The sequence below is a fragment of the Anguilla rostrata genome, chromosome 1 (genome assembly GCF_018555375.3).
Source record: "Anguilla rostrata isolate EN2019 chromosome 1, ASM1855537v3, whole genome shotgun sequence".
NCBI classification, from domain to species: Eukaryota; Metazoa; Chordata; class Actinopteri; order Anguilliformes; family Anguillidae; genus Anguilla; species Anguilla rostrata.
Window position 1 is genome coordinate 56,043,413 of NC_057933.1, and position 18,242 is coordinate 56,061,654.

The window sequence follows — 18,242 nt, forward strand, 5'->3', positions numbered from 1 at the left end:
TTCAGCACCTTAAATTAATGTATAGAACTTCCAAAGTAACTATGAGTTCACCTGATACACTAAAGGTACACAGAAAATCAGCTTTACAAATATAGCATTTCAAAAACTCAAATCAAAGTTTAGTGGCCCTAGCCTTTAAAATGTGCATTAAGAACATACTGCATTCAAGATTTCCAAGGAAGTATGGGTAATGTAGTTCTCCCTATACGCATCCAGTATATTCAGATCCATTTCAGTCAATGCATGTGCATCTGTACAAGTAAGCTCACGGACAACAGTCATGTAATAACTTTATTGCTTCAACAATTCATTTACATTACAAAAAATATTTTTGTTTTGTTTCATTCCCCCCCCCCCCCTCGGCTGTAAATATTTACTGAACAATCAACAAAGGCAGGATTTTAATTCGCTTCACATTCATGAGAACTTGACCAACACCAGATCAAACGGTTGTGAGGTGTGTCTAAACCAAGTACTAAAACAACATCCAGCCTTTATGTTATAAAAATGTGAAACCCACAGCACTTTACATACAGACTTCCATTGATGGATACAGTTTAATACTACAGCACTATTTGTTCTGTGATCAGTTGTGGTACCTTGAGGAAGACACTACCAACACTCGCACATAGAACAGTAATGACTCAAAGTTATTTTTATATATTTTATTTTTTTAGCCCCTTTCAATTGCCCAATCAAATAGCCACATTTGGCACAAATCTAGTGAAACTAAATTAAAGCGGGGAAAGGCAAAAAGATGAATTATTTTTCAAAAATCATATTTGGGGGTTTTTGTACATATTTCTTAGATGTTTGAATTAATAAGAGGGAGAACTACGCACGACACAGGATTTTATACTCAGTACGCATCACAGAACCAATACAATTATTTTAATGGGAAGCTTACTTTCAGGGGACTAATTTAAGCAATTTTGATTCCCATCTGCATATCATCATTACAACTGTAGAACACATCCTATTCTGTACTCGGAAATGCATTCTTACATTGTGAGATCACAGTACGTTACATTTCAACTGTGGACGCAGCGTGAGAGCGCTGCATCCTTTACATGTCCACGTGTGGGTTTAGTGTACTGCAGCTTTGGGGTGGGCCGACGCCCTTTAAACGTGATTAGATGTGCTGACCGCACGGTCCTGCGCGGTTTCTAAGGCAGGGAACGTGGCAACCAGAAATCCACCTCGCTTTCACCAACCTTTCAGTGCCACTCTCAGCTGCACACAACAGCCGTAAAGGGTGTTCAAAAGGCACGTGACCTGGCTTCCTGTGCGCACCCTGTGGTGTGCAGAGGCACCTGTGACCGGAGACAGGACCGATTCAAGGGCATGAGCTTTGAGTTCTTCTACGCACGCATCAATGCCGCCCTATTGGTTGTGTTAAGCCGTGCGGGTCCAAAGCTCTGGGTGTAGACACACAGCTCTCAGGTCCAGCGTCCCCCCGGGCTCCTCACCGGTCCACTCCAGTCCACTGCTGCTCAGTGTGCTGCATTTTTCAGTCGGCGTTTGGAAATGGACGAGATCGTGCCGTCCCGCGTACTTCCTCTTTAATACGACCCGCAATCTGGGGCTGACATTCCAGACTGGGCTTCCAGTCCATGTGTGCTGCCCTCTCATTGGACAAGGTGAATATTTAGCTTTTAAGAACCCGCCTTTCTTCATTCATCCGATCACAAGCAGCATCTTCTGATTCTTATAGGAATTATTGCTCAAAATTTGAGGGGAGGGGTGTGATGAGTTTTAAAATATGGATAGTTTCTATCTAGGTGTGGACAAAAAAAATAAATACTTAATGGGATATTAGACATTTTCAAAAATTAAAAACGTAACATAAAAAATATAAGATCCCAGTCTGAAAAGCCCCCAATCAACAGTATGTATTTAAAGAACTGAAATAAAATGAAGTTTGAGGTCACAATGATAAATACATACTACAGTACTTTCCTCCCAAACAAACAGGGACTGCTGTTTTGTAGGCATTTTGATTGTTTGGGAAAAAAAAGCATCCTTTACAAGTTTTATCAAAACAACAACAAAAAAAAGAAAGAAAAAAGAGAGAGGAAACCGACCGCAGTCACAATCTCCAGTGTAAAACGGGTGAACTCCAAAGCTAACAGACGGACAGGTACGCTGGTAAGAGGAAGAGGGTTAGAAGAGCCCGGGTGAAAAAGCCAAACTGCTGTGTAATGTGTAGATTCCTGAGATGGCTCTAAGTAGACACGTTTAAATAAGCTACACATCGTCTATCCCACTGATGTGACGGCAAACATACCTAAAGTGCAGATACGAACAACGAGAAATGTACTCAAATCAGAATAATTACAGACGACGCCGCTGCCACAAACCTCCGCGACCGCGCGACTGCTTCAACACCTCAAACTCGACCGTTAAAAATAAATTAAAATGCTTCACATAATATAGTAGTAATAATAACATTAATGATACGAAAATCAATACATACATTCTAAAATATATATATCCCATTACAGTAAATATTACATTGGATGTAAACCGTTTGAACAAATAAAGTTTTCGGTTTCTGTCTCCACAACAGCATAGGTTAACACTGTTTGCTCTCTGCTGGCCCTGTCATGAATGAACTGCACACTAACTATGGCTACAGTTTGCAGAATAGGGATCTGCAAAGCTGCTTAAATATACTTAACGTTCATTTCTGGTGAACAGCAGTATTCACCGAGACGCACGGAATGGGCTACCATATTCATCTGTACATAAACATGTCAACAAGCTGCAATCAGGGGCAGGACTGGAAAGGGGAAAATAACCATAAGTCAATTGGAGACGAGAGAAACAGAGCTCCATCTGCTGGCCTCTTAGAGAAATGCGACCAACCCAAATTTTACTGTAAAGTTTAGATTCATTTTCCTTCTGTGCATCAGTAATGTTCGGTAAGCATTCTGTATAATTTGTAACTTAAAGGTGATGAGAATGACGAGGCCTGCTTCCTCTGCCATACTATCAGATGCACAAGTACCCCCCATGAGCAACACACAGTAAACGTTACTACAGGTCAGCGAATGACCTCTCTAGCATTAAACAATTCGAGTCTTTTATATACAGCAGGACAGCAGCTGTACAGTCACAATATACAAAATTGGCTGAGAATTGGCCAGCTGGTGTTTTTTTTTGTTTTTCTTCTTGTACACGTACGAAAAATTCAGCTGAAAATGTTTGGACCTCCTGTTCAGCATTGACAGCTTTGTTAAAACAAACAGAATTTTTAAAAAAGAATGCAAAAAATACTTCAGATTGATTGCTATTTTTCTGATGAGTGTAAACAATGCATTGTGCCTGTTTTTTTGTACCCTTGCATGTCAGAACGCATTTCTGGTGGCTTAGAGCACTGTTGTGCTGTTTTTTTTTTGAGGTCATAACATTCTGTGTTTTAAAAGGCAGTCTGCGTTGTTTCAAGACCAACAGAATTCGTTTTAAATGGGAATCATGCTGAGACTGGATACAAAACTCACTGATTTGATGTTACACATCTGAAAACTAAAAAATATTATCTTAAAAGGATAAAAAAGATTTGACTTGAGTAAGAGTGAAAATAATCATTCAAGCATAAATCTAAAAAAAAAAAAAAAGAAAGAAACAGTGGCCCCACCCCCTGGCCCCACCCCTTTGGCATCACTGGCATTAGCATGTCGCTGTGCTACACGCAGAAGACAGCTGCGGTGTGAAAGTGTAGAAGAGCCTCAGCCTTCTCTGCCCGCCCTCGGACGCAGGCCGTAAAAGCAGCCCTGTTTGTGTGTGTGTGTGTGTGTGTGTGTGTGTGTGTGTGAGTGTGTGTGTGTCCTGCTTTCACAAAGATGTCTCTGCATCCACGAACTTCTGCCCCTGCTCATCCTCAACGCTGATCTTCACGCAGGGAATCTTCTCCTGGCTGCAGGGGGCAAGAGCAAGAGGAAGAGTTACTAGCACATAGAGCTGGACTGTGTGTGTGTGTCTGTGTGTATGAATGTTTGTGTGTGTGTGTGTGAGTGCATGCGTGCCTCTATGTGTGTGTGTGTTTGTGTGCCTGTGTATGCTTGTGTGAGTGTATGGATGTGTGTATGAATGTTTGTGTGTACGTGTGTGCCTGTATGTGTGTGTGTGTGTGTGCTTGTGTGAGTGTGTGTGTGTGTGTGTGAGAGAGAGAGAGAGAGAGAGGGAGCGTGTGTGTATAGTCTAAAGCAGTGGCTGTTGGGCAGGATGCTTTGAATACTTGCATTAAAACTTGAAGTGAAGGTGGACTTCAGTCTTGTGCAGACACAAGCCATCCATGTTTTACATTTTTCAGCTAATAAAACACAATGCTAACTACATTGGTATTTATTGTTAAATATCAACTCAGTTACACACTCTCTTCCTTATATTATATTTGCATAAATATATCCCACATATGCTACTTGTTTTGCATACATTCCTGTTAGCCCTTTTTCTCTCTAAGCTTCCTGTCCCAACAAGCCACTGCCTTATCGGAAGAAACCCAGAAAACCTGGAACTGCAGTTCAGACATGCTTTTGGTTTCACTGCATACGTTCTTTACAGTCACTTTACAGTCACTTCAGCTACTTTCCAATAGGTGTCCAGGCTTCCATTGCAATGAAGGCATGAATGACAGACACAGGCCAGTATGAATACATATAGTAACCTGAACACGCACACACATGCACACACACACACACTCACATTCATGGACACACACGCACACATGCTCACATACATGGACACACATGCTCATACACACGCTCACATGCAAGGACACACACGCACACACACACACACTCACATTCACGGACACACACGCTCACACACATTAATCTCATGCTTGCGGTCACTGTAGCAGCTGGAGTCACCTGATGCATCATTAAAAGTGTGCATTCTAAGGAGTCAGGTATCACACTGTGAGCTGTACATCAGCTCGCCTGAAGACTGTGCTGACCCCGTGTGAGGGGCGTGTCCAGCGGTGACAGTGTGCTGAATAACTCCAGTGCTACAGTGGCCCAGGTTAAACTGGCACGTTTAAGTGTGAAGCCAAAGGACGGCCCAGGACCAATCAGGAGCCAAGAGCAGGAGAGGGTTAGAGATACAGGGAGGGGAGGAGAGGATAGAAGAAGAAGGGGAAATGAAAAACGAAAAATAAAAGCATGTTGCAGCTAACCTTGGGCTATGTTTCAACGTTTTGGCGCTGTCAGCGTTCATGGTGACAGATTTCCACACGCCGGATTTGGCCATTTCGTCAGAAATGTTTACGATAGAGGGGTCAGTGCTGGATGGGGGAGGGGAGACAGCAGACAGACGTTGAGCAAGGTGAGCGGCGGGTTAGGACACGGGCACACCCCTAACGTACGCTCAGCTCTGAGAGACCGCGCTGTTAACAAAGCATCAGCCGCATCCTCCCCTCAGCCCTGCGCCTACCTGCTCCACCATCACATGACCATCTCCAGCCGCCTCGCACATTTCCTGCTTCACCATCACATGACCATCTCCAGCCGCCTCACACATTTCCTGCTTCACCATCACATGACCATCTCCAGCCGCCTCGCACATTTCCTGCTCCACCATCACATGACCATCTCCAGCCGCCTCGCACATTTCCTGCTTCACCATCACATGACCATCTCAGCCGCCTCACACATTTCCTGCTTCACCATCACATGACCATCTCCAGCCGCCTCGCATATTTCCTGCTCCACCATCACATGACCATCTCCAGCCGCCTCGCACATTTCCTGCTTCACCATCACATGACCATCTCCAGCCATCTTCCTGCTTCACCATCACATGACCATCTCCAGCCACCTCACAAATTTTAATCACTCTTTCAGAAGACAAGTGGCTGATTAACTTCAGGTGGCAGAGATGGTTTATCAATAACCCCCAATACTGTGGGTGGCTTTAAAAATGCACCCTAAACTACAGCTATACTCATTCACACTCAGCTTGGAGTCTTCTGAGTTCCCATCACAGCATGTGGTGCTCACTCTCAAAACATGGTCCCTCTCTGAAGACTACAGGTGACTACAGACTACATGAATTCCCACTACTACTAAACCTACTTCTAATGCATTCACTGCATGACTAATAAATACAGTTTCACTTTTTTAGGTGAACGTCTTCACACTTGGTTGCTGCAGCTTTAGTAATTAAACACTAGCTGAGGTTCAACTTAAAAAATAATGTGAATTTACTTTGCATTTCATTTTCAAGGAAGGAAGAGACAGTTTATGTTCCATAATTTGAATCCTTCCAGCCAGTTTGAGTCTTAACGCAGAGAACTCATCTCTGAAGCAGGCGGGTAAAAGTGGCAGCCCATTCGCCCAGTAAAAATAAGCCTGGGGTGATTCGCCTTGCGAAGCCCAGCCCCGCTCATTAAGACCACCTCGTAGACCTTTAGATGAAGAAGCAGGCCGCCTGTGTGAGTACACCTGTATATGTCGGCGGCCCTGTGTGGACACAAGCCGTTTCCTGTCTCTGGTTTCCTGTCACGAGGAAGCGGGCCCTCTAACAGGAAGGAGGATGACAGCTCGGTTTTAATGGCGGTGTTACGCTGAGCACTGCTTTTCAGAGCCATGCACTCAGTCCACATGAGGAAAGGAGTTAAGGCCGTCATCGCGTTAATCCTCAGACACCACCCCCCCACCCCCCAAAACCGAAAAAAACACCTCCAAAACGGAAATCAAAAGCAGGCCTGAAATAAAAGACCAACCCCTCCTCCAGGCTCTTCGTCCGGGAGAGAGGTGTCGGAGGCTACGCTGTCCCACCTGTTTCGAGATAAACACCACCTGTCAATGCTCACCTGTCATCACCCAAAGCTCCCGGTGCACAAGGAAGAAATGCTGCATCTCAACAATGCGTCAGTAACGCACAGTGTATGACAGTAGCACATTATGCAGAATGTAGAGCATTAATGAAGTCATATGAAGAATGTAGATAATTAATACTCATTCATCATAATTCTCAACGGCACCACATTTGTGCTATTTCTTACAATTAAATTTGAGGATATATTATGCTTACCAGATGGTTCAAATGTTCAAGACCTTGTTCAGTTATTCTCTACAACTCTTACAGTTCAATTACAAAAAATCAGCAACCAGGTTATTACATAACACAGGATGAGAGATTACATAAAAGGGAAGTGTTTCTGTGGAAACGGGTGACAGACGTTTCCAGGAAACACGCTTGCGGTGTCGTAAGTCTGCGGTTCTGCCTTAGCTCACCTCACTTTGAGCGTCTTCACGGGGATGTTCAGCACGTTGCTGCCCTCGTACGGCAAGGCCTCGCTGTCTGTCTCCAGCATGTGATCCGCCGCCGTCTGTAACCATGGAGACGAGCGTTACACACCCCGCACAGACATGGCACTGCAAACAGACCTGAGCTCAGAGCCGCTCTCCCAGGTGGCAGCACGGCCCCGCGCTGCACCCCGGACCCACGCGGGCGGAGGCGGGGTCGGGCGGGCGGTGTGTGAAAGGCGCTCCCGCTCTACCTGCTTTTGCATCTTTTTCTGGTCATCCTCCTTCTTCTTCTTGCTCTCGGGCATCAGGTCATCCAGCCAGCTGAGCTCCCGGTTAGTGAAGCACAAGTCCATCAGCTTCCTCACAAACACCAGGGCCAGCACCTGCGAGAGAGAGAGAGAGAGAGAGAGAGAGAGAGCACGATGTGAGGGCATGCCACAGCCTGACAGTTAACAGTTTACTAATCATAAGTAATCTCTAAACATTAAGAAAATATGCAAATCTTGTTGCTGATAGTATTGTTACTGCTGATTTACACTTTATGTAAATTATGCCTTGTAAATACTTTACATTTTGAATTTGCATTACAGAAAGAATGAGAGAGAGAGAATTAGAGAGAATGAGACAGAATGAGGGAGAGAAAGAAAGAGAGAGAGACGGAATGAGAGAGAGAAAGAAAGAAAGAGAGAGAGAGAGAGAGAACCCAACAGTGAGTGACAGTGGGCGGCTCTCTGGCGTCATAAAGGGGAGGCGGTCCCCAGTGAAACCCCGCCCCCGGTGTCTCTCAGTACCATCATGGGGAAGATGACGGCGGCGGCGGAGGCCTTGATGACCCACAGCAGCACCAGGCAGGTGACCTGCACGATGGTGAAGACGTGCACCTTCCACAGGGGCACGTAGCGCAGGTAGATCAGGTCCGGCTGGTGCTTGGCCGGCATGCCGAACAGCTTGATCCGGTCAAAGAACTGGCGCCCCCCACAGGCAGGAGAATTAAACACAAGGCATCACTTTACAATCAGCCCAAAAGCGTATCAATAGTCAGAACAGAAAAGGGAAGTCAAGAGGTTCCAGGTTCACGGTCCAGATGGGATACTGCCACTGTACACTAAGCCAAAAAGTAACAACAAACACTGTCACAGACACACTGCCACAGAAAGAGTTGTGCAAGCAGACTACTGATCTATCAGATGCTCAGCTGCATATGCCTAACATGGCTACTTCTGCCTCCCTATAACTGAAGCCTAACATTAACATTTGCTGAATCTTCCGGAACATTATTAAGGGGTGTGAGTGAGCACATTACTGTGGTGATGAAGATCCTGCAATGTAATGGAGAATCTGAAGCTCCTGGTAGCAGAGAGGACAGCAGGAGCTGAGTATGTGGAGAAGCCACAGAACGTGCGGTACTGCAGAGGTGCGGAGGAAAGCTTTGTTAGCCCTGATGCTAAAGCCCCAGTGTATGTTCTTACCTGAATGCCTTTAAGTGAGGAGACGCCCATGTAGAGAAAGACCCCGTAGAGCACTGGCATGGGGATGAACTGAGCACGGGAGAGGGAGGGAGGGAGAGAGGGATTAACAGAGCCATCCTCTCACTGCTCAGCAAACAGCTGAAGCGCTTCTGTTAAAGGTGTGGAACAGTAAACAGCAGCTGCACACACTGAGATGTAGGAGGTGGGGTTGCCAGATTGAAAATTTGTGAAAACCAGACAATACGCACAGCTGGACCAGGGGGGTATTCATTAGAGGGAGTCCCTGGCATGCCAGTTTGTTAGAAATGAACAAAAAATTCCTTCCGTCATTTACACTGATTGGACATTACTTTGTCCGACCTGGACCACAAACCGGATCTGTACAAATAATTTGAAAGCCGGACATTCCGGTCAAAAACCAGACGCCTGGCAACCCTTCTGAGAAGGCCGGCACCACCCTGCCTGAGACCCCAGGGGACTCTGGGATGCTTTCATTCCTCCGACAGGAACAATCACACATGGATTTATCCATCAGCCACTCGTTCCCCCACACTGAGCAGACACGTGCACTAGTCAGGAGTTCATGGACCAAATGCTTACCTCAACGAGCTGGGTGATACGTGCACACATAAGAGATTTATAAGGTGCCTTTCAAATTCACTTATACCAGCGTGCGGGCGATAAAACAGAAGCCATCTGAGTGATGATGGCCCGGACATCAAAACGTCTGCTTCACAGCTCCCACGCAAGACGTAAATCACGCAAAGCCGCTAAAATCCTCTCTTTCCATATCAGCCCTCCCTGAGGTGTCCGGGTGAGGGCGCCCGTGCCGGGGGAAGCGGGGCGCGGGGGCGGAGCCTGCTCACCTTCAGCACTGAGGTCATGAAGACGGACAGGCCCATGAGGACGAAGATCATGAAGCCGGTCACCCGCTGCTCCCGGATGCCCAGGAACTTGGGCTGCTCCCCGGGGGCGGAGCAGGCCGACTCCAGCTTCAGGCTGTTGACGTGCGTGATTGACAGCACGGTGGCGGCCACGAACCAGGGCAGCCCCATCAGCGAGCACACGCCCAGCATCAGAGACACCACCAGCAGGTCCAGGTGGTACCCACAGCCTTTCTGCAGGGGGGGCAGGGGCAGATGGGTGGGGCAGGGGCAGATGTCACCATTGAAACTCAGCTCAAGGACCTGAACACACTAGTCACAGTCATCTGACCCAAAATCCGATGTATAAGTAAAGTTTTGAACGCTGCATTATCCTGTGCTGTGAGACAGCTGAACGTGTGAATAATCCCTCCCACCTTCGGACATCGACAGCCATCACAGCGTTAAAATAAGGAAATCTCTGACTGAACTGAAAACAACACACAGTATAATACACAATATCTTTACAAGAACCAAAACAAATATGCTTTGTAATATATTACAATTGCTGAATCTGTTAAATTAGACATTTAACCAGTGATTAAAGCCTCAGCCTCACTTTGTGACATATGCAACCTTTATCCTCTCTTCTGATGCTGGCAGTACTCTCCCTTACCTTGAGCCGGTGCTCCTTGCGGTTGATGATGACTGCGGTGATCTGCTGGTCCATGAAGATGAGGATGGTGCAGAGCAGAGCCGGGATGGCCGCCGCCAGCAGCGTCCACCAGGGGTTATCTCCCAGCGGCGAGATGAACCAGCCGCGGTGCTTAGAGGTGGGCTGTGCACAGCAGGGTTACATCTTACACAGCTGTGTATTTACACCGGGCTTACATCTGCTCTTACACACATACTGACAGAGTCATGCGCATACACACACACACGCACGCGCACGCGCAGGCATACACACGCACGCACACACACACGTGCACACACCCACACATATACACAGACACACACACAAACATACAGTTTCTCCCATAGGCGACTTAGGAGGCTTGAAAAAGCACTTGGCGGGCCCGCCTCAGGCATTTCAATGCAGGGAGAACCCTGATTATCCACATCTCTAATATACATTGTTTTGGCCACTACTTCACATGGCAGAAAGTGAAGACCCATACCTCAAAGCGGTCAGGGACATGCAGTTTCGGAGAGGGTATGCCCACAAGGTAGTCGATAAGGACCATGACCAATATGGTCAGAAACACAGCAAAGTCACTGATACACGACCGCACCTATGGGACAGACACGGTCATGAACATAGATCATCAACTGTCATATTACTAACAAAGTAATGAAATTACAGACTAAAAGACAACAAAAGAGCACCAGAACCTACACCAACAAAAATGTTCCAACACAATTAAAGGTGATCCCACAAAAATAGGCACCTGTGTTTTAAAAAAAAAGTTAGAATACTGAATGTAGTGTATGAACAGAACTGCGTATCTCAGTGCGTGTGTGTGAGGTTACCTTGGTGGGGAAGTAGCGCTTGGTCTTAAACTGCTTGAGGAAGGAGGAGAGGAAGAAGGTGGTGAAGAAGAGCATAACAGACCAGAAGAGCACATCAGGGATGTAGGGGCCTTCATGCGCACAGGCCGAGCCCACAAACTGCCCCTGTAACCTGTTGCACATCTGAGAGAGAGAGAGAGAGAGAGACAGAGACAGTGACAGAGGGAGAGAGGATATCATTATTACTACATGTTTGCATAAATGTCAATTCATTGATTTCCCCCCATAATTGCTGTTATTATTTGTAGTTGAGAAATACACTCACGGACACATTGAGGTCACTCCAGGATATAGAGTCGGGCGTGAAGCCTGTTTGGTTCAAGAGCTGCACGGTTTCTGTGGTTACATTGGCTGGTGGTGAGCACTGACACCTGAGAGCATAGAGGAGTCAGCAACAACTCTATCAACTCCATCTCCTCTAAAACACACCCCACACAAACGCTCCTCTAACACACAGTGTGCACACACACACTCCTCTTACACACACTGCACACACGCTCCTCGTACACACACTGCAGTGCACACACACGCTCCTCTAACACACCCCACACACACACTCCTCTAACACACACTCCTCTTACACACATAAAACACATGCTTCTCTAACACAGTGTACTACACACACGCTCCTCGTACACACATAAGACACACTCTCCTCTAACACACACCCCACACGCACTCTCCTCTAACACACAGGCAACACACACTCTCCATAACCATTGAGCCATTGAGCCATCAATAATTAATCCTGAAAGTCACAAGGGGGAATGTATTGGACATATATCAACATAGCAAAAAAACATAATTGATTGCATACTTATTTACATGAAAAATCTCAAGCTTGTCAACCTTCATATTTAACCAAAAATATTTACTTAACGTTTACTCAAGTTTCACTCAGGTCTTTCCGTCCGTGGGGTTGCCAATGCCTGCCTCTATCCGACACAAAACAGGGAACAGACACAAAGGGCTCTCCTCCCCTCCGGCCCAGCAGGGGGAGCTGTGGCTCTCTCTGACTCACGTGTAAAAGGTGAGGTTGTCCAGCTCGAGGTGCATGTTGACTGGGAACATCTCGCTCAGCTGAAAGAGCTTCTCCAGGGCCTCGTAGATGAAGATGATGCAGATGAGGGCGGCGAAGGCTTCCTCAGTGAAGCGGGTGATGTAGCAGACCAGGGAGCTGGCGTCCGTGGCAACCAGCACCAGGCACAGGAAGGCCGTCCACAGCCCGATGCTGGTGCGCAGAGATAGGTAGGACAGGCCGTAGTCCCTGTGGCCAATCAGAGAGCACCGTTACTTGCACGTCCTGTATCCTGCTCCATATGCTAATGAACTGCCACTCACAGCTCAACTTATGGGGGAGAAAATAATGAACATATAATGATATACTGCGTTCAGTGGGGGTTTACACAGAGTTTTTCAAAAAGTCACGCACGTGAAAATGTGGAATTTCAAGATTTAAGATTTCATGTTTATTTTTGTTGCATATTTCAAATCACATGTGAAAATGTTACATTCACGTGTGAAATTGTGATCGTCAGGGTAACCAGCCACATATCTTGCCAAAGTGATAAAATATTGCATCACAAATGCTTCCATGTACTGTAATATGAGCATTCAGTTTGTGTGCCGGACATGGCCAAACTAAGCATACGTATCATGTATATCCAGCACACAGTGACAGCGTTCTGAGTTCTCTCTATATTACTGAAGTCATACTCCTGGTTTTATCAATATTGTGATGAACTCATTCAGCTGTCGCTGAAGGCACAGACTTTATGAGCACACAGTGGAAAAAGCGGCTCCGCTCCAGGCAGAGACAATTAATGACCGGTCTATCTAGAGGGCACTCTGACATTTTCACGGTTTGATTACATGCCCACATTTCTGTCAGCGCTTGAAAAGCGATCCCCCCTCCCGGAACATGATGAGCCAGCATCGCTGTGGAAGTACGAGAAGTCGGGGTGGGGTGGGGCGACCCATCTGTCAATCGCACGCAGTCCTCACTGCTACTGTGCGCCCCGAGCCTGACATCATGAGCGACAGCGCTGACAAGCACACCTGGATCCACCAATCATAGACGCTGCTCTGCTTTACACCCTTTAACAGGCTCGCTGCCTTTTTAAAAGGGCAAAAATACGTCAATCATCTGGATCCCGAACAGTGAGCAAAACTAGAGTGAGTGCAGCCAATGCCTGCTCTTAATGTACATACACTATTTATCTGATGCCACTCTAGTGTTTTCTGCATATAAATATGATTACAATATGCAGTGATAGCATGTGATTATTGTTGCATATACACAGAGAATATGACTTCTTGGTTTGTAGATTTAATTGTTGACAAGACAATTTCACGCATCTTGCTTTCATTACCCTGATGACTCTCTTAATGGCCTCAATAAAGTAAAGTCTGATTGATTAGTTTTAACTGGTGAGCAGGCTTTAGTAGAGACTGGATTGGTTGTAACTAGTGAGCAGGCTTTAGTAGAGACTGGATTGGTTGTAACTAGTGAGCAGGCTTTAGTAGAGACTGGATTGGTTGTAACTAGTGAGCAGGCTTTAGTAGAGACTGGATTGGTTGTAACTAGTGAGCAGGCTATAGTAGAGACTGGATTGGTTGTAACTAGTGAGCAGGCTTTAGTAGAGACTGGATTGGTTGTAACTAGTGAGCAGGCTTTAGTAGAGACTGGATTGGTTGTAACTAGTGAGCAGGCTTTAGTAGAGACTGGATTGGTTGTAACTAGTGAGCAGGCTTTAGTAGAGACTGGATTGGTTATAACTAGTGAGCAGGCTTTAGTAGAGACTGGATTGGTTGTAACTAGTGAGCAGGCTTTAGTAGAGACTGGATTGGTTGTAACTAGTGAGCAGGCTATAGTAGAGACTGGATTGGTTGTAACTAGTGAGGAGGCTTTAGTAGAGACTGGATTGTTGTAACTAGTGAGCAGGCTTTAGTAGAGACTGGATTGGTTGTAACTAGTGAGCAGGCTTTAGTAAGACTGGATTGGTTGTAACTAGTGAGCAGGCTATAGTAGAGACTGGATTGGTTGTAACTAGTGAGAGGCTTTAGTAAGACTGGATTGGTTGTAACTAGTGAGCAGGCTTTAGTAGAAACTGGATTGGTTGTAACTAGTGAGCAGGCTTTAATAGAGACTGAACTGGTTGTAACTAGTGAGCAGGCTTTAGTAGAGACTGGACTGGTTGTAACTAGTGAGCAGGCTTTAGTAGAGACTGGATTGGTTGTAACTAGTGAGCAGGCTTTAGTAGAGACTGGACTGATTCGTTACAACTGGTGAGCAGGCTTTAAAAAGACTGGACTGATTGGTTATAACTGGTGAGCGGTCCTTAGTAAAGACCAGATTGATTGGTTGTAACTGGTGAGCAGGCTTTAGTAAAGACCAGATTGATTGGTTGTAACTGGTGAGCAGGCTTTAGTAAAGACTGATGGGCTGATTGGCTGCAATGGAAGAGCACCACTCACTTGCAGAACTTGAAGAGGATCTTCTCGAAGACTAAGACAGGCCCCGTGCTGCCTAGGATGGTGAGGGGCTGCCCCGCAAACAGGGAGAAGGCCACGCCCGTTAGAGATGCCCCAAACAGAGACTCTATGGCACTCTGTCCTCACACCGGGCAGGGACAAAGGGGACGGGGAGAGAGGGAAGGAAAGAGGGAGGAGAAGGAGAGAGCGACAGAGAGGGGGACATGAGGCAGGAAGAGGAAAAACAGTATTGAAACAGGGGAATTGAAAGGTAAAAGAAGGACAGAGAAAATGTAGGGAGGGTATAGGAAGTATGTGTGGGGGAAAGAGAAATAAGGAGGAAGACAAAGCACACACATTAATTATTAAACCTCACTCTCATCCCACCAACTTGCCTTCATTTGGTTCCACCCTACCCCTCCACTGTCCTTCTCCCTACCTTTCAAAGATGTGAGAAACCCATTCTACTGAGGGAGCCATTTTTAAACAAGCACTTTCAATTTAGCACAAAAGTAAATGTACATAAAGGGGTTCATAAAATGCTTCATGTTGATGGCTATTTAAAATCCCACTAAGGTATGGAAGGCCAGTGTACCTGTACATGGAGGTGGTTCAGCGAAATGGACGGTATCACAGAGTTAGGGGTACTCACGATGTTGCCCTTAGTGGCCTCCCCCAGCAGGCCCCCGAAAGTGATGACGGGGGACATGCAGGCGCAGTAGAGGAAGAGGATGGAGGCCAGGCACTGCAGGCTGAGGGCGTCCCGGATGTCGCTCAAGTAGAACGGAATCTTACGCCGCACATCCTGCACCAGGCCTCCACAGAACCTGAGAGAGCAGCCCCACACAACATGTCACCCCGGCCAAACCTGGTTTATCTGAACACTGCTCCAAACTGCTGCTGTCACTGCTGCTCCACACAGCTCCTCTGACCACTGCTCCACACAGCTCCTCTGACCACTGCTCCACACTGCTCCTCTGACCACTGCTCCAAACTGCTGCTGTCACTGCTGCTCCACACTGCTCCTCTGACCACTGCTCCACACTGCTGCTCTAACCACTGCTCCACATTGCTGCCCTGACCACTGCTCCACACTACTGCTCTAACCACTGCTCCACACTGCTCCTCTGACCACTGCTCCACACTGCTGCTCTGACCACTGCTCCACACTGCTCCTCTGACCACTGCTCCACACTGCTCCTCTGACCACTGCTCCACACTGCTGCTCTAACCACTGCTCCACACTGCTGCCCTAACCACTGCTGCTCTGACCACTGCTCCACACTGCTGCTCTAACCACTGCTGCTCTGACAACTGCTCTACAGTTCTGCTCACACCACTACTTCACACTGACCACTGCTCCGCAGTGCTGCTCTGTCGAGTTGAGGCCAGTTTAAATTTTATGAAGTTTGAAAGAGTTGATGTGCCTACTCATTAAGTCTCTCCTGAAAGTGTCAAATGCAGGAGAGTTAGAGCGTGTTACCTCATTATCGCTCCCTGTGAAATTCTCTCAGGCACCTGCATTGCGGGAGGCACTTACCAACTAAAAGTTTGATTAATTAAAATCTGACAGGCAGGAAGGCAAGAAGCCCTCAAAGGTTCTCAGTTCACAGCTCTTCTGCCCTACATCAAACAAGCTCAGCCTGACACCTCAACGCTTTATATAGAAGCACATTCAAGCATGCGTCCATACTTATAAATAATACTGCCCCCACCGCACCCATCCGAATGGCTACCATCTCAGAGGGATCAAAGAGCACTAATCACACACAAGGTCGTATTTTCAATGAGTCAACAATACATTAGCCCGTGAAAATGCGCTTAGTTCACTTTGTCATTAACTTTGATTGATAAAGCATGACTTAATACTTTGATCTGCATCTCACATAGAAAGGAAATAGGCCCGATTAGGCATTGCCACACAGAGCTCCTGGCCACAGTGGGTACTGGCATGCTTAGCGCTTCATTCAGACCAGATGCATCACTGCAGTTAGAAAAGTTAGCCATCATGTGACCCAAGAGCCACTGCAGTATCAGAAGCAATACAGAAAGAGCTAAGTGCTACGATGCCTTCATATGCTAGCTGTGTAATGCAGAGCGCTACTTTGTGAAACCGTGGATGGGTGTCCTTCACAAAGCCCACCAAGGTCAGAAAAACTTCACATGAGAGACGCCGCCAGCGGTGTCCAGAGCGCGGTAATACAGCGCTTCTTAATGAGTCATCGTGTGAAAGGCTTTGAAGATTTGTAACATTAAAACATTGGGCTCTCCCCTCTGCTCCGCTCTTTCATCTCACTAATGCCTCTTTAATAAGGTGGCTGTTCAGTTCTGTGGAGTCAGGCATTATACTCACACTCATCAAAAGGGACTTAAGCAGCCACTCCCCCCCCCCCCTTCTCCCCACCAACCTGCACAGTCCAGGACTGGTCCTGTTCAGCACACCACTAAAACCTATTCACTGACACCACCTGACATGACACGTCCCAATACCATGGACCAATGTCCACTCTACACCTGGAGCCGTTTGGAGCAAGCTGGGGACAGAGCAGGCTGGCCTGGTAAAGCACGGTTAACCATGTCTATGGTTCTAACATTACGTCATGTGTAATAACATCATGAGTGGGCCTGATGGGCGTGGCCCACCGTAGACTCACCTTCCAGTCCTCTGGAGCTCCGGCCCTGCCTGGTGCTCCTCCTCCTTCACCATTTCCGAAGTTGACGCTGAGCCGTTGGGCTGGAGTGGCATCTTACGCTTTTCCTGTGAAGTAAGGAACACCGCCCCCAACAGGTGAGTCACCAACGCTGCTTACCATGCGCCAGATACAACTCTGACTCAAATAATGAGCACTGATTCAGTGTAATGGACTTTAACTCAGTGTGACTGGCTCTGACTCACTGTAATGTGCACTGATTCAGAGTAATGGACTTTAACTCAGTGTGATTGGCTCTGACTCAGTGTAATGTGCACTGATTCAGTGTAATGGACTTTAACTCAGTGTGACTGGCTCTGACTCAGTGTAATGCGCACTGATTCAGTGTAAAGGACTGTGACATGTAAAGTGTTATGTGCTCTGACACACGGTGTATAGTACACTTCTCAGTGAAGACAGAGGCATTACCTGAGATGGGACATTCTTTGGGGGCTCGATTCGGATCTTGGGGTCCCATTCTCCAGGGGGCAACACCGTCACCTGGTCTAAAAACTCATCTATACCAGACAAGAGGTCGGTCCTGTCTTTGGCTTTGTAAGCGACATCATGGAAAACCTGTATAGTGGGGGGGGGGGTAAATGACTGATGAGGAAATTCAATTCTGGACTTATATTTCATAGTAATATTATTTTTCTAATGAAAAACATCTGAATTACTTTACAGTCACAGAGTAATGTATATATAAGATAAGCCCAAGGAAAATGCCATACAGTGTATGTGAATGAACGATAAGGGAATTGCTGAGACAATATTTGCTACTGCACCTACGGTTAATATTTTACTCATAATAAAGCACAGAGCTTTGTCTTTATTCATAAACCTGTCGATCAGGAGCATTCTTAATTAATGAAACACAAGAGTGCTAATGACACATAAGCCTTATGACACCGGAGGAAAAAG

The 18,242-nt window shown here is 46.6% G+C and overlaps 1 protein-coding gene across 7 annotated transcripts in view; it reads right to left on the reverse strand.

Annotated features, from left to right (window-relative positions):
- Positions 1-273: 273 nt before the first annotated feature.
- Positions 274-18,242, reverse strand: part of slc4a7 (solute carrier family 4 member 7) — an 82,477-nt gene continuing 64,508 nt past the window's right edge. For 5 of the 7 annotated variants that reach the window (XM_064343492.1, XM_064343502.1, XM_064343537.1 and 2 more), the window contains 16 exons: positions 17,751-17,897; positions 17,286-17,389; positions 15,284-15,458; positions 14,635-14,768; positions 12,179-12,424; positions 11,423-11,528; positions 11,119-11,280; positions 10,767-10,880; positions 10,265-10,426; positions 9,592-9,843; positions 8,726-8,794; positions 8,048-8,221; positions 7,508-7,639; positions 7,242-7,336; positions 5,180-5,287; positions 274-3,919 (listed from right to left, as the gene is read on the reverse strand). In XM_064343492.1, coding sequence (XP_064199562.1) covers positions 3,838-3,919; positions 5,180-5,287; positions 7,242-7,336; positions 7,508-7,639; positions 8,048-8,221; positions 8,726-8,794; positions 9,592-9,843; positions 10,265-10,426; positions 10,767-10,880; positions 11,119-11,280; positions 11,423-11,528; positions 12,179-12,424; positions 14,635-14,768; positions 15,284-15,458; positions 17,286-17,389; positions 17,751-17,897 — 2,262 coding nt within the window. In that variant the 3' untranslated portion in view covers positions 274-3,837. Of the gene's footprint in view, positions 3,920-5,179; positions 5,288-6,727; positions 6,783-7,241; positions 7,337-7,507; positions 7,640-8,047; positions 8,222-8,725; positions 8,795-9,591; positions 9,844-10,264; positions 10,427-10,766; positions 10,881-11,118; positions 11,281-11,422; positions 11,529-12,178; positions 12,425-14,634; positions 14,769-15,283; positions 15,459-17,285; positions 17,390-17,750; positions 17,898-18,242 lie in introns of all 7 variants that reach the window. The other 2 variants (XM_064343520.1, XM_064343528.1) reach the window with 2 other exon arrangements.